Source organism: Coturnix japonica, chromosome 11 (genome assembly GCF_001577835.2).
Source record: "Coturnix japonica isolate 7356 chromosome 11, Coturnix japonica 2.1, whole genome shotgun sequence".
In the NCBI taxonomy this organism is placed as follows: Eukaryota; Metazoa; Chordata; class Aves; order Galliformes; family Phasianidae; genus Coturnix; species Coturnix japonica.
Window position 1 is genome coordinate 688,866 of NC_029526.1, and position 21,917 is coordinate 710,782.

Sequence of the window (21,917 nt, forward strand, 5' to 3'; positions counted from 1 at the left end):
CTGGGGTCGACAATGGGGTGAGGGAACCTGATATGCCCCGGAGTCAGCAGCACTGCCAGCACATGGCAGCCCTGGGGCTGGGAACCCCTGGGACCCCTCACCGACCCCTCATGGGTCCTTCATAGGACCTTTGAGCCCCCCCGAGTCCCACCCTTTCTGGCTGCAGCCCGACATTCCCAGGCAGCCCCAGCGCACGCAGTGGTGGGGCCAGGAGCTGCTGTGGGCCTGGCTCTGTATCCCCACTGTCCCCTCCCGCCAGGCGTTAAGGTGGCTCCATGTACAGCACTGTGCTGCTCTGCCTGCCATGCTTGTGTCCCTGTGCCACCAGCACCACCGTGAGCTCAGTAGTCCTGCCCTGCCAATAGGGCTAAGCACACCTCTAATTCCTGGCAGAACAAAAAGAGAGACATGTCAGGGAAATGAAGCTTTATATGACGCCTCAGTTGGCTGCCACCACGGAGTCGATCCATTCGCGGAGCTCGGTGACACGAGCGTAGACAGTGGGCACGGAGGTGGAGCAGGTGCTGCTGCCCCACGAGACGATGCCCACCAGCGTCCAGGCGCCGTCCTTCTGGCACACCAGCGGGCCACCGGAGTCACCCTGCGGGCAGAGGGGAGAGGATGTGGGTATGGAGCCGGGGGGCTGTGGGCATGGGGAGCAGAGGGCTTGGGGGCCGCGCTTCAGGGCGCAGGGCACCCACCATGCAGGAAGAGCTGCCATCGGCCCCAGCGCACACCATCACGTTGTAGATGCGGAAGCCCCAGTACTCCTTGCACTGCGCGTTGGTGAGCAGGGGAAGGGCCGCTTGCTGCAGGATGGCCGGCGTGTTCTCATCTGTCAGTGATGGGAGGCAGCCATCAGTGCCGGCTCAGCACGGGGCCGGGGGTAAGGAAGGACAGGGATGGGGCCACGCTGTGCTACCTTTGGAGTTGAGGAGCCCCCAGCCCGTGGTGACGCAGGTCATGCCGCCGGGGAAGTCGTCGGTGGCCTGGGGCAGGCAGACGGGCGCCACGCGGGCGTTCAGCTGTGCTGGGGTGGCCAGCTTGATCAGCGTGATGTCGTTGCGGATGGTCAGCGCGCTGTACTTGGGGTTCTTGAAGACCTGTGGCAGCGGCAGCACTGACAGCGCCCGCACCCCAGGGTGGGGTGGGGGGACCACAAAGCCAGCACCGGTGGGAACCCCAGGACCCAGGCAGGGATCCCACCAGCATGGGGACTGGTGGCACCCAGTGGGCAGAGCTCCACCCCTGGGGCACCGGGGACCACACCGGCACACAAACACAAGCACTACCGAGGGATCAAAGGGACCCGGCACCACAAAGAAGGACTCTGTGGGGATGAGAGCCCTGATACAAAGGGACCAAGGAACATGAAGGGACCCGACCCCGCGGATGTGGGGCACCCATCCCCGCGGTGCTGACGGCACTCAGCACGGCACCCACAGACACACACCCCGCGCCGGCCGTACCTTGGCGATGCTCAACCTCTGCACGTCACCAGAGTCCGTCTCCTGGTCGTACTCGCCCAGCACCACGGTGTCAGAGGTCCTGGCCAGGGCAGGCGCTGAGCCCCAGGCACACAGACAGACCCGCTACCGCATCCGCCCCACGGCTGCCCCGCACTTACTTGACCCCACAGTGGGCAGCAGTGACCACCCATTGCTCGCTGATCAGCGACCCGCCGCAGAAGTGGAAGTTGCCGTAGCGCTGCCAGTGAGAGTGGATGTCAGCACCACAGCCATGTTACCCTGTCCCCATCCCCATCCCCATCCCATCCCACTCCCATCCCCACGGTGGTTGCTCACCTGCAGAGAAACCTGCCATGGCCAGGACCCGGGCACGGCCGGCTCCCCGTTGACGATGCGGTTGTAGCCACGGATGACGGGTGTGATGGCGGGCACACCGCAGCCTGCGGGATGGGGACAACCATGGGACCTCAGCCACCTCAGCCCCGTGCCCCAAACCCAGCCCCGTGCCCCCCCAGCTCCCTGCCCTGCCCCACGCACTCGGCAGAGCAGCACGGGCAGAGCCCGCCAGCGCCAGGCAGCCCAGCAGCCACAGCAGAGCCATTGCCACTCGCAGGGAACAGGCTGGGCACGGGGCACAGCGCTTCTTATGGCCGCGGCCACACGCTGACCTTGTGCCGTGACCTCCAGAGATAGCGGCACCGTGTGGGGCCGGCACCTGGCACCACGGCCATCAGCCGCCCCTGGGAACTGCGGCCTGGGGACCAGCCGCTGCCAAACGGCCTTCCTGGGAACGTCCCCATGGTGCTGTGCCTGTGTGCACCCACTGCATGCGGGGTGAGCCTGGCAGCCTGCTGCCCCAGCTGGAGGTGATTGCAGAGGTTGGCCATAGCTGAGGTGCTGTTGTTGTAGGACTGGGTGCCTGCATGGTGCTTTGGCCGACTGAGGACCTCAGACCGGTGTGTTTGGTTCCCATATTCAGGCCCCTGTCATGTCACTGTTCCCTCATGCAATGGGGATCACATTGTCACAGAGTTCTTGGTTCTCTTCATCCTTGGTTTTGGGTCTCTGTGGAGTCCCCAGCACCCCAAGGATGGAATGGAATCCCAAAGCTGTCTCTGCTACCCCATGCCCAGGTATAGGGCAATTCAGCAGAGCCCTGAGCACCTTCCCAAGGTGGAGGCCAGCAACTGCTGCAGGGGAACATCAGCCCTCGCGTCACCACGGTCTCTGCTCCCACACTGTGCTGGCTACCTGCACCTTCACTCCCATTCACACCATGCAGAAGTGCTTCCCAACTTGCAGAGGGAGCCCAGTGCTCAGTGTCCTAGACAGCAGTTTATTCCTTGGAATGATGCTCAGGTCCTGGTTCATTCTGCATTAACACCAGTGACACCATTCCCACTGTGCTGCCAAATAATGCAGCCAACTCACACTCAGCTGGTGACCAGTAACTTAGAGTCCATCAGCTATGGGAACCTCTGCATGGAGGCAGGACCTCCTCCAGCTGGCGCAGCAGGCAGCCAGGCTCACCCCGCATGCAGTGGGTGCACACAGGCACAGCACCATGGGGACGTTCCCAGGAAGGCCGTTTGGCAGCGGCTGGTCCCCAGGCTGCAGTTCCCAGGGGCGGCTGATGGCCGTGGTGCCAGGTGCCGGCCCCACACAGAATCACACAGAATCACAGAATCACAGAATGACCCGGGTTGGAAGGGACCTCAAGGATCATGTAGTTCCAACCCCCCTGCCCAGCAGGGCCACCAAACATACACCTTTACTAGATCAGGTTGCCCAGAGCCCTGTCCAACCTGGTCTTGAACACCTCCAAGGACGGGGCATCCACAACCCCCCTGGGCAGCCTGTTCCAGGGCCTAACCACTCTCCTAGTAAAGAACTTCCCCCTAACATCCAACCTAAATTTTCCCTCTTTTAACTTAAAACCATTTCCCCTAGTCCTGCTATTGTCAGCCCTTTCAAAGAGTTTACTTCCCTCATGGGAGTAAGTTCCCTTCAAGTATTGAAAGGCTGCAATGAGGTCACCCCGCAACCTTCTCTTCTCCAGGCTGAACAAACCCAACTCCCTCAGCCTGTCCTCATAGGGGAGGTGCTCCAGCCCCCTGATCATCTTCGTGGCCCTCCTCTGGACCCTTTCCAAAATCTCCATATCTTTTTTGTACTGAGGGCTCCACACCTGGACACAGTACTCCAGATGGGGCCTCACAAGGGCAGAGTAGAGAGGGACAATCACCTCCCTATCCCTGCTGACCACCCCTCTCCTGATGGAGCCCAGGATCCCATTTGCTTTCTGGGCTGCCAGAGCGCACTGCTGGCTCATGTTAAGTTTCTCATCCATCAGGACCCCTAGGTCTTTTTCTGCCGAGCTGCTCTCAAGGACAACTCCTCCCAGCCTGTACAGGTGCCTGGGGTTCTTCCGGCCCAAGTGCAAAACCTTGCACTTTGCCGTGTTGAACCTCATTAGGTTCACCCGAGCCCAGCTTTCCAGCCTGTCAAGGTCCCTCTGAATGGCATCCGTTCCCTCCACCGTATCGACTGCACCACTCAGCTTGGTGTCATCAGCAAACTTGCTGAGGGTGCACTCCATTCCCTCATCGATGTCATTAATAAAAATGTTAAAGAGCACCGGTCCCAAGACAGACCCTTGAGGGACACCGCTCGTTACCGGCCTCCACCTGGACATAGAGCCATTGACCACCACCCTCTGTCTGCGGCCTTTCAAACAATTGCTTATACATCTAGTTGTCCACCCATCAAATCCACTTCCCTCCAATTTGGAGATGAGGATGTGATGGGGGACCATGTCAAAGGCCTTGCTCAGGACCAGGTAAATGACATCGGACGCCTTCCCTTCGTCCACCAACGCCGTCACTCCATCATAGAAGGCCACAAGATTAGTTAAGCATGACCTTCCCCTGGTGAAGCCATGCTGGCTGTCTAGGATCACGTGCTTGTTCTTTATGTGATCAAGCACACACGATGCCGCTATCTCTGGAGGTCACGGCACAAGGTCAGCGTGTGGCCGCGGCCATAAGAAGCGCTGTGCCCCGTGCCCAGCCTGTTCCCTGCGAGTGGCAATGGCTCTGCTGTGGCTGCTGGGCTGCCTGGCGCTGGCGGGCTCTGCCCGTGCTGCTCTGCCGAGTGCGTGGGGCAGGGCAGGGAGCTGGGGGGGCACGGGGCTGGGTTTGGGGCACGGGGCTGAGGTGGCTGAGGTCCCATGGTTGTCCCCATCCCGCAGGCTGCGGTGTGCCCGCCATCACACCCGTCATCCGTGGCTACAACCGCATCGTCAACGGGGAGCCGGCCGTGCCCGGGTCCTGGCCATGGCAGGTTTCTCTGCAGGTGAGCAACCACCGTGGGGATGGGAGTGGGATGGGATGGGGATGGGGATGGGGACAGGGTAACATGGCTGTGGTGCTGACATCCACTCTCACTGGCAGCGCTACGGCAACTTCCACTTCTGCGGCGGGTCGCTGATCAGCGAGCAATGGGTGGTCACTGCTGCCCACTGTGGGGTCAAGTAAGTGCGGGGCAGCCGTGGGGCGGATGCGGTAGCGGGTCTGTCCGTGTGCCTGGGGCTCAGCGCCTGCCCTGGCCAGGACCTCTGACACCGTGGTGCTGGGCGAGTACGACCAGGAGACGGACTCTGGTGACGTGAAGAGGTTGAGCATCGCCAAGGTACGGCCGGCGCGGGGTGTGTGTCTGTGGGTGCCGTGCTGAGTGCCGTCAGCACCGCGGGGATGGGTGCCCCACATCCGCGGGGTCGGGTCCCTTCATGTTCCTTGGTCCCTTTGTATCAGGGCTCTCATCCCCACAGAGTCCTTTGTGGTGCTGGGTCCCTTTGATCCCTCGGTAGTGCTTGTGTTTGTGTGCCGGTGTGGTCCCCGGTGCCCCAGGGGTGGAGCTCTGCCCACTGGGTGCCACCAGTCCCCATGCTGGTGGGATCCCTGCCTGGGTCCTGGGGTTCCCACCGGTGCTGGCTTTGTGGTCCCCCCACCCCACCCTGGGGTGCGGGCGCTGTCAGCGCTGCCGCTGCCACAGGTCTTCAAGAACCCCAAGTACAGCGCGCTGACCATCCGCAACGACATCACGCTGATCAAGCTGGCCACCCCAGCACAGCTGAACGCCCGCGTGGCGCCCGTCTGCCTGCCCCAGGCCACCGACGACTTCCCCGGCGGCATGACCTGCGTCACCACGGGCTGGGGGCTCCTCAACTCCAAAGGTAGCACAGCGTGGCCCCATCCCCGTCCTTCCTTACCCCCGGCCCCGTGCTGAGCCGGCACTGATGGCTGCCTCCCATCACTGACAGATGAGAACACGCCGGCCATCCTGCAGCAAGCGGCCCTTCCCCTGCTCACCAACGCGCAGTGCAAGGAGTACTGGGGCTTCCGCATCTACAACGTGATGGTGTGCGCTGGGGCCGATGGCAGCTCTTCCTGCATGGTGGGTGCCCTGCGCCCTGAAGCGCGGCCCCCAAGCCCTCTGCTCCCCATGCCCACAGCCCCCCCGCTCCATACCCACATCCTCTCCCCTCTGCCCGCAGGGTGACTCCGGTGGCCCGCTGGTGTGCCAGAAGGACGGCGCCTGGACGCTGGTGGGCATCGTCTCGTGGGGCAGCAGCACCTGCTCCACCTCCACACCTGGTGTCTATGCTCGTGTCACTGAGCTCCGCGAATGGATCGACTCCGTGGTGGCAGCCAACTGAGGCCCCAAATAAAGATTCACTCCCACAACATGTTCTTGTGTTCTTGCTGCAGCCCTGGGCTGGGCATGGCTGGCTGTGGTTTGACATGGAGACACCTGGTAGCAGTGGGGTGCATCCAGCTGGGCAGGGGACACTGGGTTGTGCAGGGAACAACTGTTTGTAAGCAGACTTGGTGATGAAGTGCGGACTTCTGGTTGCAATGCCTTGTGGCCGCCAGGCGAGCAGTGCTGCACTCTGACCCCACGCGCTGTGCAGGGCTGTGTGTCTGCAGTCAGATAACGCTGTGCATGGCGCTGTGCTGTGCCTGGAGCCACCTTAACAGCGGGCGGGAGGGAACTGGGAGCACGGGACCACGTGCAGCCCCAGGCACAGCTCCAGCCCAACATGGCCCTGCGGCACGCGCTGCAGCTGGTGGGAGCCGTGGGGCGGCGCGGGTGCTGCAGCCAGGTGCGTTGGGACGGGGGCTGTGAGGGGTCTCCTCACATGCTGACCCGACCATGCTCTGACCAGCCCCCCTCCCGCAGCCCCCGCTGCCCCCCGTCCTGCTGCAGGCCCTGCGCTCTGTGGCGGGGGAGCCCAACGTTTCGGTGGTGGAGGCGGTGCGGCAGCAGCACGGGCACGATGAGTCCATGCACAGGTGGGGCTGGGGGCTGCTCCGTGGGGCTGCGCTGTGCCATGGGGCCTGCGATGAGCGCTGTGCTCTGCACCAGGTGTGCGCCGCCCGACGCCGTGGTGTGGCCCCAAAACGTGGAGCAGCTGCAGGAGATGGTGGCCCTGTGCCACCAGCACCGCGTGCCCATGGTGCCCTTTGGCACCGGCACCGGCCTGGAGGGCGGCGTCAACGCCGTGCAGGTATGCGGCCCCCAGCCCCCATAACATCCCCCACCACCCGCTGCTGCCCGTAACATGCTGTGCTGTGCCAGGGCGGCGTCTGCTTCAACCTGAGCCACATGGCTGCCATCTCGGAGCTGAGCGTTGAGGACTTCTCGGTGGCGGTGGAGCCTGGCGTCACCCGCAAGGCCCTCAATGCACATCTTCGTGGCAGTGGGCTCTGGTTCCCCGTCGGTACTGGGGGTGCTGGGCAGCGTGGGGTGACACTCATGGGGTGACACTGGTGGGGTGATACTCAGGGCCAGGCTGAGGGATTTGGGGCACTGGGAGCACTGGGAATGCTGGGTGCAATGGGATGGTGGGGAGAACTGGGAGTGCTGCAGTTGTCCATGTGGCCAAGGGTGTGGGGAGCACTGGGTGTACTGGGATGCCATGGGGACTGTGGTACTGGGAGCACTGGGAGGGCTGGGGATGGCTGCAGAGAACTTGGAGTACTGGGAGCACCGGGGCTGCCTCTGTGGCCGAGGGTGCTGGGGGCACTGGGGTGTCCAGGGAGAACTTGGAATACTGGGAGCATTGGGATATTCCATAGGGCCAGGGATGCTGGGAGCACTGGGGTGGATGGAGGTTCCATGGGGCCGCGGGTACCAGGAGACAAGGCGTTCTGGCAGGGCTGGGCAGTTCTGGGCTGGGTAGGGGTGCTCCCAGAGCTGGGTGATGTGGGGAATGCTTGGTGCAGTATAGACAGGCGTGGGGTGGGGTTCCCAAGGGCTGGGGGTGGTGGGGTCCCAGGGGTGCCACGTGCTGGTGGTGCTGCTGACCCCTGGGCACACCGGGTCCCCACTGCAGACCCTGGGGCGGACGCGTCGCTGTGTGGCATGGCGGCCACGGGTGCATCAGGCACCAACGCTGTGCGCTATGGAACCATGCGGCCCAATGTGCTCAACCTGCGTGTGGTGCTGCCGGACGGCAGCCTGCTGCACACCGCCGGGCCCGGCCGCAGCGCCAGGTATGGGGTGATGGAATGGGGCCATGGGCCGAGCTGCACGGCACCCGCTCAGCTCTCTCTGCACAGGAAGAGCGCGGCTGGCTACGACCTGACCTCCCTGTTCGTGGGATCTGAGGGCACCCTGGGCTTCCTGACGCAGGCGACGCTGCGCCTGCACCCCCTGCCTGAGGCTGTGGTCTGTGCTGCCTGCACCTTCCCCAGCGTGCGGGATGCTGTGGGCTGCACCGTGCAGGTGCTGCAGGCGGCCGTACCTGTGGCACGCATTGGTGGGTGCTGCTGGGAAGGGGGGGGTAGGATGGGGATGGTAAATGGATGGGAAGGAGTGTGGAGAAGGGATGGGGATGAAGACAGGGATTGAGGAACACCTCAGCAGTGTTCCCAGCTGTCTCGTCCCAGCAGAGCTCCTGGATGAGGTGATGGCAGGCGCCTGCAGCCGCTACAGCCAGCTGGAGCTGCCGGAGGTGGCCATGCTGTTCCTGGAGCTGCACGGCTCCCAGCGCAGCCTGGCAGAGCAGCAGCAGCAGGCAGGTAGGGACAGGGAGGGGGAACGGGGGGGATCCGGGCTGGGGAGGACTGCCCGTGGTGGGGGCACAATGGGGTCCTGGTGCAGGATGGTGGCTGGCAGCTGCCGTGGTCCCTGCCACTCTGGCACCATCTCCCACCATCACAGAGGAGCTGGTGCAGCTGCACGGTGGCTCTGTCCTGTCCTGGGCGCAGGCACCGGAGGAACGTGAGCAGCTCTGGGCTGCACGGCACAGTGCCTGGTTTGCTGCCCTGGCCCTGCGGCCTGGCTGCCAGGTGAGGTCTGGCAGCACTGCATCCCCTCCTTGTCCCCATCCCTGTGCCCGTTCCCAGCACCATGCCCTGCTCTGCCCACCCAGGGCTACTCCACTGACGTCTGCGTGCCCATCTCCCGCCTGCCCGATGTTGTGCTGGACACCCAGCGGGACCTGCGGGACTCCGGCCTCACCGGTGAGCGACACCACCACCACCCTGTGCTGGGCACTGTGCCCTCAGCCCCGCTCACCCCCATCCCCGCAGGCCCCATGGTGGGACACGTGGGCGATGGTAACTTCCACTGCATCCTCGTCTTCCACGCCGACGACCCGGATGAAGCGCAGCGCGTGCACGACTTCACTGAGCGCCTGGGGAGGTGGGGCTGCAGTGCTGGGTGGGCGCGGGGCTCCCGGGATGGCCCCAACAATGACAGCCTTAAATTGTCCCTGTCCTCAGGCGGGCGCTGGCTGCAGGTGGCACCTGCACCGGGGAGCACGGTGTGGGGCTGGGCAAGCGGGCGCTGCTGCGCGAGGAGCGGGGTGCTGCGGGGCTGGCGGCCATGCGCCGCATCAAGGATGCGCTGGACCCCCTCCATCTGATGAACCCCGGCAAGGTGCTGTGAGCACCCCGACCTACAGCAAGGCATGGAGCACCCACCCACCCTCCCACTTCTTTTTGGAGACCTGGGGGGGGCTCTGGTACCCCCTCAGCGGCCCCCCGCTTCACCAAGAACGCCAGTGAAATAAAATAACAGTGAATATTTTATTGAACATTGTTTTAATACCATATCAAAACACCTTGACTAATGAAGGAAGCTCCCCCAAGCTCTGAACTCGTTTCCCCCCCAATCCCCCCCTTTTTTTATATATATAAATACAGAAACGTTTCGTGCGGGGGCACGGCCACCGCCAGGGGAGGTCTCACCAACGACAACGTGCCCGCTGCGCCACGAGGGGACTGGAACGGGGGTGCGGCCATAAAACAGGGAGCCCTCACCTGCCGGCCGCTGGCGAGGCCCAAGGAGGACCCGCAGGTCCCCTCCCCAAAAGGTTTGATGGGAACAAGGGGAGGTTTTGGCAACGGCGGGGGGAGGAGGAGGGATGCTGCGGCTGTCCAGTCTCTGAGTGGTTATAGCTGAGTTAAAGAGTGACCAGTCTGTAAACATCACCGGGGCAGGGAAGCTCAAATTGAAATACACGCCAGTCAACACGAAGCTTCATTTAATATCTCGGTTGTTTTGTTTTTTTTTTTCCTTGGTTATTTTTTCTTTTTGTTTCTTTTTTTTTCTTTTTTTCCTTTTTTTTTCTCATTGTAAACACTTGAAAGACAAACCCCGCTAAGGGGCAGAGCAGCGGCCCCGCTCCCGGCGTGGGGCAGAGTCCCCATCACGCGCTGCTGGGGCCGGGCTGGAGATCTCCAAAAGGGAGATGGGAGAGAGGAGGAAATTCCTGTGTAGTCAGTGCAAAAACCGAGCGCAGCCTGCGGGCGCCAGGCAAGCCCGGTGACAAGTTGCCGCGTGCTCCGTTTGGCCGCTGTCCCCAACAGCGCCGCTCCACGCGGGGAGAAAAGCCAAACATCATGGCAGCGTTGGGCCGAGAAAAGCCAAACATCATGGCAGCGTTGGGCCGAGGACGGCGGATCCCTCGGCACTGGATCCCTCCTTGTGGCTGCAGGGAGAGCTGGTGGCTCTGCTCTTCTCACTCCGTCTCTCCTGGCTGTCCCACAGTTTGGTGTTGTGGTCGGTCGGTTGTTTTGTGGGGTTTTGTTTTGTTTTTCCTAATCTTTGAATTAAAAAAAAAACACCCAAAAAACAACAACAACAAAAAAAAACACCCCCCAAAAACCAGACGGAAAATAAAAATACTGAAATAAAATACAAGATTCGCCCTTGTCCCAAGTGGGTTCAAGTTTCTGGTTGGTTGGATCTTTTCTTGAGTTTTCGCTGTCTGTGAGGAATTGAACATCAGCCCAAAAGTCCAGGCGGGTGGGAGGGACGGGGAGAGGAGGTACAGCAGGTAGCAAGGTGCCCTGCCGAGAGACGAGGCCACATCAGCACTGCGTGCACAGCAGCGTGTCCGGCTCACACACCTGGAGTCCTCCTCGCCTCCCACTCCCCACCCCGCCATGGACTCACCTTAGAGAGAAGTCAGCAAGCACGCCCAACAGGTCAGTCAGAAGGATGCTCTGGGCAAGATCTGTTCACTTCAAACCAGGAATCTATACAGCTGCAGGGAGGACAGTGGGTCAGCGCCACGCCATGCCAAGCCCTGCCACCCAGCCACCACAGCTTCCTGTGCCTGCCTACCTCTTGTGATAGATGCAGAGGCAGGGCAGCCTGGCTATCGTGTCCCCCTGCAGCAGCTCCTCCAGGCAGATCACGCACTCGCCAGCGTCCTTGGTCAGCACGTCATCTAGAGGGGAGGAGGGCACCGGTGAGACATGGGCGTTGTGTCCTTGCCCAGGGAGAGGCTCATCCCCATGTTCCCCACTGAGCTGGGCTTTGCTCCACCTGCCCTCACCCCTGCAGGGCAGGATACGGCCCTGCTGGGCACAGCACACCTTGGTGAGCAATGTAGGTCTGTGCTACGAAGGGTCCCAAGGAAAAGCAAGCGGGACAGCGAGCAGCTGGAGCGCAGCCCTCTTGGCACACTGCAACCTGCACCTCCTGCCTGCTCACAGTGTCCCGGTGCCGGCAGGACGCCGTGCCCCCCCCCAGCCCTTACCGTTATAGGAGAGGCGAGGTTTGCTCAGACACATGATAAAGTGCATTTCCATCTCATCAGAAGCCACGGATTTGGAGCAAATGGGGCACTTGAAACCTGGAAGGAGAGCGGAGAGAAGAGCTCCTGAGCCGGGGGGGGAGGAAGGAGAGCCCAACCATGTCGCAGGGAGCACAGAGGGTCCCCCACCTGCATGGTGCCACTGCCCCCACGCTGCACCTGCCGGCTGCACGCTCATCCTGCGCCGGGTGCTCCGCAGAGCAGGCACAGGGACAGCCACCCAGCCGGCGTGACACTCGTCCCCCAGCCCTGTGCAGAGGGCAGGGGAGCCAGCCAGGGTGCAGCACACGTGGCCCCAGCTGCTCCCAGGCGTTAAAGGGCGAGGAGCACACAGCACCCAGGGATGTGTCCCCCCCCACCATGACAGCCAGCTCTGTCCACCCAGGAGGTGCCTGAAGCCGTTCCACATCCCAAAGGCCCCCAGCACCACCCCGAGCTCTACCAGGTCCTCTGGGCTCTAGTTTCAACCAGTGTGGCTCACCCCTCTCCCCCATCACTCTCTAAGCCCACTCCAGCCCTGTCCCCTTTCTCTGCTCACTAAAAGCAGCTACAAGCCATTTGTGAAGCACATTAACCTGATGGTTTTGCACCCTTCCAGCTCCTCAGAGTCACTTCCTAACACGGGGCTCCAGCTCAGCACCCTGTGGGCACTCTGCCTTGCAGCACACACATGCTGCTGTGAGCAACATGGGCATGACCGGGAGCAGAACCCCAACATAGCCGCAGGTTCCCAGGGCTCCTGCACTCCATGCTCAGCCCTGAGCTTGAGCAGATGTAGCCCAGGGCATGCAGCCGTTGCCGTGGGTTTTCACCAGAATGCCGAGCAATCCCTGCCTGCAGAGATGGAGAGGGTAACATAAGGACCCAGCTTCTAAAAGCAGATCAGGTTTGACTGCAGTGCCGCTTAAGAGCTTTTTTCATATATATGCAAAGCCTGTTCGGGAAAGAAAGAGAATGTACACAAATGAGGATGAATTGAGTTCTTGTTTGCCACCGAGCAGATGGGGCTGGGGGGTTTTGGGGTCCTTGGAATGGAGGGAGCTGAGAAGGGCAGAGAACTGCCCCGCATTTGAGCACTCACTAGTGGTAACCAGGGCTGCACCCCACTCCCCAAAGGATCCCAGGCTGGAGCTGGATGGGCCCATCACAATCTGCCGTCTCATCACCAGCCTAAATTTACCCCTGACCAATTCAAATCTCGTGGCAGCAGCACCCGTTGGCTTAAATAGCATTTTTTCCTCTCCTGAGTGTTTACCCTGCTGGTATATTTATAGCAAGGGCTCAGATAGCCTCCCAGCCTGCTCCCTGTGTGGGACGCACTCCTGTCCCTGGCTGAACTGGGCACTGCCAGCCCCGTCCCTCCTGCACCAGCCCCATCGTCAGCCGTGACGTCCCATGTTCTGGGCAGCTCCGCTCAGCAGCTCCTGAACTGGAGTGAGCTGCCAGGAAGGGCCACGTCTCCATCAGACCTCGTTTCCTCCAGCACTAGTGCTGGTAAAACTGCGGTCCCCCCTTTTGTTCCATGCTGATGTGCTATTTTCAACGGCTGCTCCAGATCCAGCAGCACCCTCTGAGACACGCGAGGAGGGCAAAGAGAGGCACACAGCCCTCCCACTGTGACCCCACTGCAAGGACACGGGGTGCCGCACAAATGTAGGGCATCACCCTAGGGAGAGGCCCCCGAGTGGTGCAGAGCTGGGCCAAGGACTTTCCTAGCTCTACATTTTATGAGATGGGGGGGAAAACAACATAAAAAGCATCATGAAAAGGCATGAATCCCCCCCGTCTGGAGCAGAGCAAGGAGCACAATTAGGCTGCAGGGTGGGGGCTGCGCTGCACCCCAGCTGTCTGCACAAATGCTTGGCATGGTGAGAGCAGCTGGCAGAGGCGATGCTGCTGGGGGTCCCTGAGGTGGACAGCTGGCCCCAAACGTGGGTGAGGGGCACCGCGAGGGGCTGGGCTGCAGACACAGCGACCCATAGGGGAAGGGCTTCACCCCACTGCTAGGTGAGATTTTGGGGAGCAGGTGGATGCAGCCATTTCTGTGTGGGTCACTGCGCTGCAGCATCCACCTGCATTCCAGGCACTGAGATGGATGCTGGGGCTCGGAGCTGGCCCCCGTGCAGGGCCCTGCTTTTTACTGCCTTCCCCAAAACCTCCCTTAATTAATCCTGCTGAAGCCGCCAGCCCAAGCAACACAGGAGATAATGTTCAGACAGCTGCTCATGGAAAATTCAGCTCCTTCCCTCCCTCCTCCTATAGCCCTTCCCGTCCTCCTCCCACACACCTCAAAAAAGAGAAGGAGGGGAAGGGCTCAGCTATTCCTCCCACCATGATGCTCAGGGAAGGCCCCTGTGATGCAGGATGGGCTCTCAGTGACAACCCTGGCCTGGACGGCACGGGACCCCATGCACCCCATCAGCACGGGCTCTGAGGACAAGGCATCCTGGCAGGAGGCATTGAGGAAGACAAGGGCTTTCCAGGGCTGTGAAGCATGCGTTGCTGGGTGACCTCATCTCTCTGATGGCTCGCTCTAGAAACCATGAGCAAGCAGCACTCGTGGCCCTCCAGGGGCTGCTGCCCTCAGAGTATTTTTAGGAAGGTTACATGGTTAATTTTAGAGACCCAAGCAGAGCAGAGCTGGGAACCTCTGAAGCCTCCAGCAGGTCCTAAAAGCACTGAAAAAGCCCCATGGTTAACACTGATGGGGTCAAAAGCACCACTACATCAAAGTGAGCTGCCCCGCACCAGGTGAGGATGTGGCCAGGTAGGAGAAATGAGAGAACTATTGGAACTATTGGATCCCACTGGAGATGTGACACCTCCCAGCCTCTGGCCTTCAGGCTGGTGTGTAACACCCGGTGGCCACAGCTTCCCAAGTGACATGGGAACAGCCAAAGAGCTGAAAAGCACCCTTGGTTCAGCTCCTGCCTAACAAGTGAATGACAAAACCACTTTGATAGGAGGCCAAAGAAGCTCCTGATTCAGTGTGCACCCAGCACAGCCCTGCAGGACACGGGGTGCCATGTGCCCACACTGCCATGGAGGTGTGGATGGCAGCACGGGGTGCACGCAAGGAGAGACACGTAGGCAGGAAGGAGCCAAGCACTCCGGCCTTGTTCCTAAGGCCACATAGGCATCCTTCCTCCTGATTCATAGCTGCAGGGAGGTGCAGAAAGCCACAAGGGCAGGGCCAGGGTGGGAAGGAAGCATCCCACCTTCCTGGGGGGCGGAGGCAGCGCACACAGAAGCCCTTCTGTGGCCGCAATCACACTTGCCAAACACAGGTCCTGATGTCACAGGTGGTATCTCCCTCCTGCTCCCTCCAGCATGTGCTGGGAACTGCAGCCCGCAGGTCCCCCTGGCAGCCCTGTGCTAGCACAGGAACACCCCCAGTGCAGGGAATGGGCTGCCTAAGGAATAGCACACAGCTAATTTTAGCATTCCCCAGAATGGCAACGCGAAGCAGAGGAGTCCTGCATCCAAAGGGCCAGTTCGTGAGACTGCCTTTTGCCTCCAGAATATTTCACACGCGAAGGAGATGGGCTGCCTGTGAGCACCACCAGCAAGGCACCACCTTGGGAGGCAGCCATGGGCTCAAGCTGCCATGCAGCACCCAGGACACCACTTCTGTGTCCCATGGAACGCTCCCCCACAGCACCTGAGGCACAAGAGCAGCTCCACCTCCCCCCAGATGCGAATTTAAGCCACATGGATAGGGACAGCCTTCCCTCATCCTCCCAGTTACAGCTGTACAGAGGCCTGCGATGGATGGTCTGAATGGTGGATCTCATTCCTCTGCAGCACTTCGGATAAAAAGCAACTCCATCACCAGCAGAGCCAGGCTCCCAAATGAACTGCTCCATCACAAGAAACACAGGCTTTCCCTCAATAGCCTTCCCCAAAAACCCACCCCCAAAGCCCTCCCATACCAGGCTCTAATGTAATTCTCTAGGCTTTAAGCCCACAGAACTGCCAGAAACACACAGCCGTGGGACTTCCTCACTGCCTCCCAGCCCCCACGCATCAAACCTGAGCCCCCAGAGAGCTGCTCCCTGCTCCCCACCAACCTGTGGGGACCAAAACTCATCCAAACCAACCCCGGGCAAATGGCTGCTACCAGCTGAGTGCTCGGGGTTGCATGGGGGGAGGTACCAGACCCCAGGGAGAGGGGCAGGCTGGAGGCACAGGCAGAAGCCCTTACAAATCCCCTGCTGCCGCGTTCCTCCTCGTGCCTTGCAGGCAGCTGGGACTCTAAAAATACCACTGTTGTCAAGTCGGCCTTCCTGCCAGGGATAGAAATGGTGCTGAGCCGCTTCGGTTCAATTCCTTGTGCTGCGGAGCCTTGGCAGGGCCCAGCCCAGTTCTACTGCTCTGCCTGGTAGGGGGATAGTCCCTCTGTTACCAGCACGGCGTCAGCAGGCTGGACGGGAAGCTCAGCCCTTGGAAATTCCTGCTAAAATCGGCAGAAGGGTCAATCTTTCCACTGCTCCCCTGCAAGGCTGCGGCTCAGAGCACGTGGTCTCACTCCTCTGCTGTGAGCAAGAGGCCCACAGCGGCATGCGCAGGCTGGAACTCCCCCTCTGCTCCTGCCCCACAGCCACCCCAACAGCACCAGGGGCAGGAAGGGAAGGGGCAGCGATCCAGCCCCGAGCACCAGCCCCTGTAGAAGCCTCAGCAGGCGACACCACCTCTCAGATTTTCTCCCAGCCCAGGGCTGAAATGCAGCGAGAGAAACGCTCCCCTCCCCGCAGGCAGGAAACGCGGGTGGCCGGTCTCTGCCCACGGAAACGCCGCGCAGCAGCACGTGGAGAGGCCCCATGCACACAGCTTCCTGCAGATGCAGCTCCACGGGGCTTCCGCAGCGCACAGGGCCTCCTCGGGTGCTGCCTGCAGCAGGCACGATCCTTCCAGCACAGCAGCAGGGCGAGGTGCACTCTGCAGACACACAGCAGCACTGGGTGCCTCGGCGCAGGGAGCTCATTCAGATGATGAGTTGTGCTGTCTGATTTGGCGTCCAGCAGATCATATCAGAAAGGAGAATACTTGTTTTTTGCTCCTCCCCAAATGGTTTTTCTCCAACATTTAACAGCACCCTCCTGTGATTCTCAGAGCTCTGCTGGCCAACCCCAGGCCCACTCCTCTCCTAGAGATGTCTACGTTAATTTATCGGCACCCTAATAGTGTATTAATGACTAAGAAGCCTGTACGGTTGTTTGCTGGAACAAACATACCAGCAAAACAACCAGCACGGAACAAAGTTATGCCACAGGCCAGGAAGACGATCCTGGCTGGAAGTGGGTCAACCCAGGAGCACGAGAGCATCACTCTGGAGCACATACACAGAGCAGGGAGGGCATGCAGCTCTCCTGCTCTGGTTTACATGCAGGGTTAGAGGGGAACGAACCCAGCCAAGCCTGCTAGCAGTATGGTAAGCAGCGCCTGGGCACAGCAGCCAAGGGACTCCACAGGGCGCTCATTGTGGAGCTGGGGGATAACAACCACTGCCGGCTGCTCACGCACCATGCCAACAGTGACACACTTATCTTCATCTCCAGGCTGCTAGTGTGCATTAAAGACATGCCTGAATTTCCTGCCTTCTGCTTTCCGGGCTTCTTTCTTCCAGCAGAGCTGTCCCATCCCCAGTGCTCCTCTGCTGAATACTGCTGGCCTGGGGGGCTGTCAGGACTGCTCCTGTACTGCTTCTCCCACAGACACCAGCACCAACAGGCAGACAGTCTGAGGAGCACCTCCTCTGGAAATTTCCACTGGCAAAACCATGTTTGCCACAGCAGGTTTCTGCAGATGTGAGGGGCAGCACACATGATGCTCACTTCTTGAGGAGATGGTGGCAGGAAAGCCATAGCTGAGCACAGCCTCCCTCCAGCAGCTCACTGATGAGCGAGCTACAACAAAGCTTTCCTTTGTTGATGTAGAAAGCCCCTGAGCTAGGGTCACTGAGCACTGGTGAGACAACCACAGGTGTGCCCCATGCCAGGACATCCATCCATCCACCTTCAGCTCTTCCTCCAGCAGGGGAGTCCTTTCCCCAGGGCTGAATCCAGCACTGCTTAACACTTCTTTTCATAGCTGCAGGCCTGCCCAGCAAAGGATGCAAAGCAGCTGGAAGGCAACATCCCACCGAGCAGAGGAGACCTCACCTCCTTGCTGCTCCCAACATCCAGGACATAGTTTGTTGGTGTGCCACCCCTGATGGCACTGCACAGAAACGTGAGCCAGGCCCTTCTTAGGGTTCACTGGCTGACAGTGAGATATGGATTTGCTGGAGCTTCAAACACTCAAGAACTTTGGGCAATGAGAAGGACTTCCATACAAACTTTAAGCTACTTACAGCCTTTGCAAACTCCCTGAGATCCTCTGATGAAGCTGAGTAACAAGAGCAGTACTAAGAGAACGACATAACCCAGGAGACACGTAGTGTTGAGCCGCATGTCTCTTTTTTCTGCATTCTTCCTCCCAGTGTGGGCTCTGCCAAGGTCTCCCCATCACAAAGCTGCAGGGGCAGGGTGGTCAGGAACCAAGAGAGAGCTCCAAAGCTGCACAAGCTGCTTTGCCATCTCCCAACAGCGTAAGGTACAAAAGCCCACACAGACACAGAAAGCCCAGAGCAGTTTCAGGTGGAAATGGAGCAGCTCACTTGAATGGTAGACACACCTAGGGAAATCCTCATCAGGAAATGGGATCCGCTCACCCAGGGAGGTGCAGTCACTACAGAGAGGGGGACAGAGGGACACAGACCCAGCAGCACAGCTAAGGAGAGCAAGGAGGTGCCAAGTCCACCCATTCATCCACTATTGCAAGCACTGTGCTGCAGCAACAGCGCCTTACCCCCAGTAGCTTCTTGTTGTTCTGCTGAGATACAAAGGATGCACTTCCCCCAAAGCGCTGGAAGAACAAGCCCAAGAGGGAGCCTTCCCCATGTGCTGACACAGGCAGCACCCAGGTCTGCAGCCCTGTTACCCCCTCCCTGTGCAGAGGCAAAAGGCAGCAGGACCAGGAGCTGCTCTCCAGACCCGTACCATGGAATGGGCTGTGCAGACACTCCCCAGGCACATGTCCTCCTGCTTCAGCTTGCCATACCCATGGGGCTCTTCATCCCTGCCCTCAAGACATCCTTTGGATTGAGCAGGGAGAGTCACGCGCAGCAACATCAAAGCTCCTCTCCATTTACCGGCACGCTGCTGCTTAAGCACTTTCTGGGGCTGATGGAATGGAGCAGGTCGATGGAAGAAGAAAGGAGCGCATGCCGCCAGCCTGCCCTGCTGCAAGCATGGAAGGTTTGTTAACATTCCTGCCATCCTAAGCTGGCCTCCTTCCCCTCTCCATACCATCTCCAGATGATCCATTAACCTCTTACACTAAGCACAAGAGCACAGAAGCTTCATAAACCCCAAGTTTTCCAACAAGAAGTTGTTAGCATCCTTTTGCTATTAATTAGCAAAAGGGAAGAAACACCACCAGGAGAGGCTTTGGCACGGACCAAACTGCTCTCACTGCCACCTGTGCACGCTTCAGTGCAGCTCAAACACTCTCAGAGGGCCCCAAAAGAGGCACCACGGCTCTCACAGCAGCTCCTACCGCCTGCACTGTGATTCTCCAAGGGCAGTGGGCTCCACTGAGCAGCATCGCACCAATTCACATCAGCGGCTGCAAACAGCTCACTCCATTTTGCAGTCAGCTTATTCTCACAATCAGCTTTTTGCCTCTTGGCATTGCAGTTTGAGAAGTACCACCGAAATGTCATCGCCTGTGAGCAACCACCTCTACACACAGCTCTGTTATGAGGCGTTCCTGCAGTGCAGCCTCCATATAGCAGCACAAGGCTCACCAAAAGCTTGGCTAGAGGGAACAGAGCCCCTCTCCTCATTCACAATACCCAAAGGATGCTGCACAGCAGCACAAGGTCACAGTAGTGGGAAGTCTGCTCAGCGCTCAGGCCCTGCTGCATGCTGTCAGCTCCTCTGGATCAACAGGGCCTGGGACATCGTGCTCCACACAGCTCTGAGAAAGGCAGCCCCCAGAGCCTGGGCAAGGGGAAAAAGCCCAAGATGGACGTAGGAAAACAGGCCCCACGATCCTTGCTTGGCACTTGGCTCGTTCACCAGTTCAGCTTCAGGCCTTCCTGAAAATGAGGCACTGTCCCAAGACATATTATGAAATTCCCAGACCACGTCATGTGTCGAGAACACTTGAAAAGGCAGTAAAGGGAGAGAAATCCCACACTGTTCCAGGAAACGCGAGGAGACATCCCTGAAATGACTTCCCTCCAGCCAGGAGGGAGGGGAGGACCTCCCACCCTGCTCACTGTGCCCAGCCAGAAGTGGGTCAGTGACACAGCCCTGCTGCTCACACACAGCTCTTCCCAGGCACCACAGTCCAAGCCCCGGGGGTTAGTGGGGGCAATCCCAGCCCTCCCTCAGCCCCACACGTTTCCTGTGGGAGCACCCAGCTTCTCCCCAGCCCCACGAGGCAGGTTGTTCCTCCTCTGCTTCCTCATCTGTATCACAACAGTGCCAACTGGCTGGAACAAGGAAACCCGCTCCAGCCTCTCCCTGGCCCTTTACCATGTGAAACAAAGGACAAACATTCCTACACCTTATTTTGGAGTGCCTTGTCCCAGTACCTGAGGCACGAGAACTGCTGTCCCTCCCTGACATCCCTACACACAGTTCCAAAAGCAGCATGAGGAGCTGCAGCCAGTCTTCAAGAGCCAGGGCTCGAGCCCCAGCATCCTCACACCAACCTCAAGGCTGTTTACCCCTTCAAGCCCTGGGCAGATGGCATATCCCTAGGGCCAGAACATCTCCCCTGCAGTAAACCTCCTCCTCCCACCACTCATTCCTGCCTTGACCTTGACACAACTGCACAGTACCAACCCCAATCCCAGGAGCAGAGGGGGAATCATTTAGGGTTGAGCAAAGCAGGGCAGCACCCCTTCCCATATTCTTTACTGGGCAGCTGGGTCACAAGTGGGGAAGCTGGGGACAACCAGGAGCTAAGAGAAGTGAGAAAAAGGGGCCAAGGGAAAGTGGGAGAAGGCTGGGGTTGGGGGGAACGAGGGGAAGGGGACAGGGGAAAATGGGGGGAAGGGGAGACTGGTGGGAGCCAGGGGAATGGGCCAAGAGGAAATGGAGAAAGCTGAGGCTTTGGGGAACCAGAAGATGGGGAGAAGAAGAAGGAGAAACTGAGAAAATTGGGGGCATCAGGGGAAGATGTGAGGAAAAAATGGGGGAAACCAGAGCTAGGTGGAGCAAGGGAAGGAGGGAACTGAGGTTAGCAGGAAATGGGGGACGCCAAGGCTGGGGGGAACTGGGGAGAATAGGTTTGGGAGGGAATAGGGAGAAGACAGGGGAGAGGGCTAGGGGAAAATGGGGGAAGCTGGGGATAAAGGGAAGCAGCAGCTGGAGGGAGAGAGAGGAAGTGGAGAACAAGAGGAAGCCAGAGCTGTAGGGAACCGGGGAAAGGAGGAGACGAGGGCTGCGGGAAAATTGGGGCTAATGGGAAACGGGGCAAGACAGAGCCGGGGGGATCCGGGGCAGGTGGGAACCTGCATAAGGGGCAGAGCGATACGAGGGAAAGGGGGAGCCGGGAAGAATCGAGGGCTGGCGGGGGAAGGGGCCGCGGCTCCGGCACTCACCGCTGTGCGAGCTGAACCAGCGCGGCGCGATGTGCAGGGGCAGCGCATCGGCCAGCGAGGCCCGGGCGCCCAGGTAGAGCATCCCGTCTCTATGGTGACCGCCTCCCGTCTCCTGGTAACCGTTGCCATGGGCGTACGTGGAGTCTGTCCCCGGCCCTCCGCCGCCCGGGGCCCGCTCGGCCTCCCCCGCCGCTCGGCCGTACAGCCCGAAGGGGACGGCTCCGGCGGCCGCGGGGTCCATGCCCATGCCGGCCACCGAGCTGACGGAGCGGCTGCGCAGCCCCATGGCGCCGCCGCCGCCCGCCCGGTAATGGCCGAAGGGGGGCGGCCCCCCCGGCGGCGGCACGGCGCTGTCATCCGTCGACACCCCCGGGAAAGGGCCCCGCGAGCGGGCGGCCGTGCTCTGCTTGCCCCCCATGGGCAGCGCGGGGCCGGAGGGAGCCGAGCCGCAGCGCCCCCCCCCCCCCCCCCCGCCCCCATCCAGCTGCGCTCCGTCCGGCTGCGCGTCCCCGGCCGCCCACGCGGCAGGAAATCCCTTCAATGCCGTGGGCTGCGAACCGCGGCCAAGAGAAACGCCCGAGGGACCCCGGTGCCCCCCCACCCCCCCAACCCGACTGCGTGGGCACGGGGTCGCTCACACCGGGACCGTCCCCACCCCCCACCCGCGCGTCCCCCC

At 60.5% G+C, this 21,917-nt stretch overlaps 4 protein-coding genes across 5 annotated transcripts; 2 read left to right on the plus strand and 2 right to left on the minus strand.

The window, feature by feature from the left end:
- Nucleotides 1-409: 409 nt before the first annotated feature.
- On the minus strand, nucleotides 410-2,104 carry LOC107319196 (chymotrypsinogen A-like). The gene is made up of 7 exons (XM_015873871.2): nucleotides 2,007-2,104; nucleotides 1,806-1,909; nucleotides 1,628-1,707; nucleotides 1,470-1,548; nucleotides 923-1,103; nucleotides 702-835; nucleotides 410-601 (listed from the first exon to the last, which is right to left on the minus strand). Exons 1-7 carry the CDS (start codon nucleotides 2,068-2,070, stop codon nucleotides 440-442), a joined length of 804 nt encoding a protein of 267 aa, XP_015729357.1. The 5' UTR covers nucleotides 2,071-2,104; the 3' UTR covers nucleotides 410-439.
- A 2,420-nt stretch (nucleotides 2,105-4,524) lies between these two features.
- LOC107319077 (chymotrypsinogen A-like) lies at nucleotides 4,525-6,216 on the plus strand. The gene is made up of 7 exons (XM_015873617.2): nucleotides 4,525-4,622; nucleotides 4,720-4,823; nucleotides 4,922-5,001; nucleotides 5,081-5,159; nucleotides 5,523-5,703; nucleotides 5,791-5,924; nucleotides 6,025-6,216. The coding sequence occupies exons 1-7, from the start codon at nucleotides 4,559-4,561 to the stop codon at nucleotides 6,184-6,186; spliced, it is 804 nt and encodes a 267-aa protein (XP_015729103.1). The 5' UTR covers nucleotides 4,525-4,558; the 3' UTR covers nucleotides 6,187-6,216.
- Nucleotides 6,217-6,523: 307 nt separating this feature from the next.
- LDHD (lactate dehydrogenase D) lies at nucleotides 6,524-10,400 on the plus strand. 2 transcript variants are annotated; one of them, XM_015873613.2, is made up of 11 exons: nucleotides 6,524-6,633; nucleotides 6,711-6,823; nucleotides 6,897-7,038; nucleotides 7,110-7,251; nucleotides 7,867-8,026; nucleotides 8,093-8,292; nucleotides 8,423-8,554; nucleotides 8,697-8,824; nucleotides 8,908-8,998; nucleotides 9,068-9,179; nucleotides 9,260-10,400. In XM_015873613.2, exons 1-11 carry the CDS (start codon nucleotides 6,571-6,573, stop codon nucleotides 9,423-9,425), a joined length of 1,449 nt encoding a protein of 482 aa, XP_015729099.1. In that variant the 5' UTR covers nucleotides 6,524-6,570; the 3' UTR covers nucleotides 9,426-10,400. The 2 variants fall into 2 exon arrangements, with proteins under 2 accessions (XP_015729099.1, XP_015729101.1); XM_015873615.2 differs by having other exon boundaries at nucleotides 8,426-8,554.
- ZNRF1 (zinc and ring finger 1) lies at nucleotides 9,564-21,707 on the minus strand. The gene is made up of 5 exons (XM_015873618.2): nucleotides 21,242-21,707; nucleotides 11,527-11,622; nucleotides 11,109-11,214; nucleotides 10,938-11,028; nucleotides 9,564-10,831 (listed from the first exon to the last, which is right to left on the minus strand). The coding sequence occupies exons 1-4, from the start codon at nucleotides 21,657-21,659 to the stop codon at nucleotides 10,971-10,973; spliced, it is 678 nt and encodes a 225-aa protein (XP_015729104.1). The 5' UTR covers nucleotides 21,660-21,707; the 3' UTR covers nucleotides 9,564-10,831; nucleotides 10,938-10,970.
- Nucleotides 21,708-21,917: the final 210 nt, after the last annotated feature.

What these genes read in the sequence shown, in the direction of transcription:
- LOC107319077 (XM_015873617.2), top strand. Translation starts at nt 4,559, where the DNA reads ATGGCTCTGCTGTGGCTGCTGGGCTGCCTGGCGCTGGCGGGCTCTGCC. An exon ending in TGCCCGTGCTGCTCTGCCGA is followed by an intron (nt 4,623 to 4,719) that starts GTGCGTGGGGCA and finishes CCCATCCCGCAG; the next exon opens with GCTGCGGTGTGCCCGCCATC. An exon ending in CATGGCAGGTTTCTCTGCAG is followed by an intron (nt 4,824 to 4,921) that starts GTGAGCAACCAC and finishes TCTCACTGGCAG; the next exon opens with CGCTACGGCAACTTCCACTT.
- ZNRF1 (XM_015873618.2), bottom strand. Translation starts at nt 21,659, where the DNA reads ATGGGGGGCAAGCAGAGCACGGCCGCCCGCTCGCGGGGCCCTTTCCCG. An exon ending in CTGGTTCAGCTCGCACAGCG is followed by an intron (nt 11,623 to 21,241) that starts GTGAGTGCCGGA and finishes CTCTCCTTCCAG; the next exon opens with GTTTCAAGTGCCCCATTTGC. An exon ending in ACCTCGCCTCTCCTATAACG is followed by an intron (nt 11,215 to 11,526) that starts GTAAGGGCTGGG and finishes CCTCCCCTCTAG; the next exon opens with ATGACGTGCTGACCAAGGAC.
- LDHD (XM_015873613.2), top strand. Translation starts at nt 6,571, where the DNA reads ATGGCCCTGCGGCACGCGCTGCAGCTGGTGGGAGCCGTGGGGCGGCGC. An exon ending in CGTACCTGTGGCACGCATTG is followed by an intron (nt 8,293 to 8,422) that starts GTGGGTGCTGCT and finishes GTCTCGTCCCAG; the next exon opens with CAGAGCTCCTGGATGAGGTG. An exon ending in AGAGCAGCAGCAGCAGGCAG is followed by an intron (nt 8,555 to 8,696) that starts GTAGGGACAGGG and finishes CCACCATCACAG; the next exon opens with AGGAGCTGGTGCAGCTGCAC.
- LOC107319196 (XM_015873871.2), bottom strand. Translation starts at nt 2,070, where the DNA reads ATGGCTCTGCTGTGGCTGCTGGGCTGCCTGGCGCTGGCGGGCTCTGCC. An exon ending in TGCCCGTGCTGCTCTGCCGA is followed by an intron (nt 1,910 to 2,006) that starts GTGCGTGGGGCA and finishes CCCATCCCGCAG; the next exon opens with GCTGCGGTGTGCCCGCCATC. An exon ending in AGAGGTTGAGCATCGCCAAG is followed by an intron (nt 1,104 to 1,469) that starts GTACGGCCGGCG and finishes CCGCTGCCACAG; the next exon opens with GTCTTCAAGAACCCCAAGTA.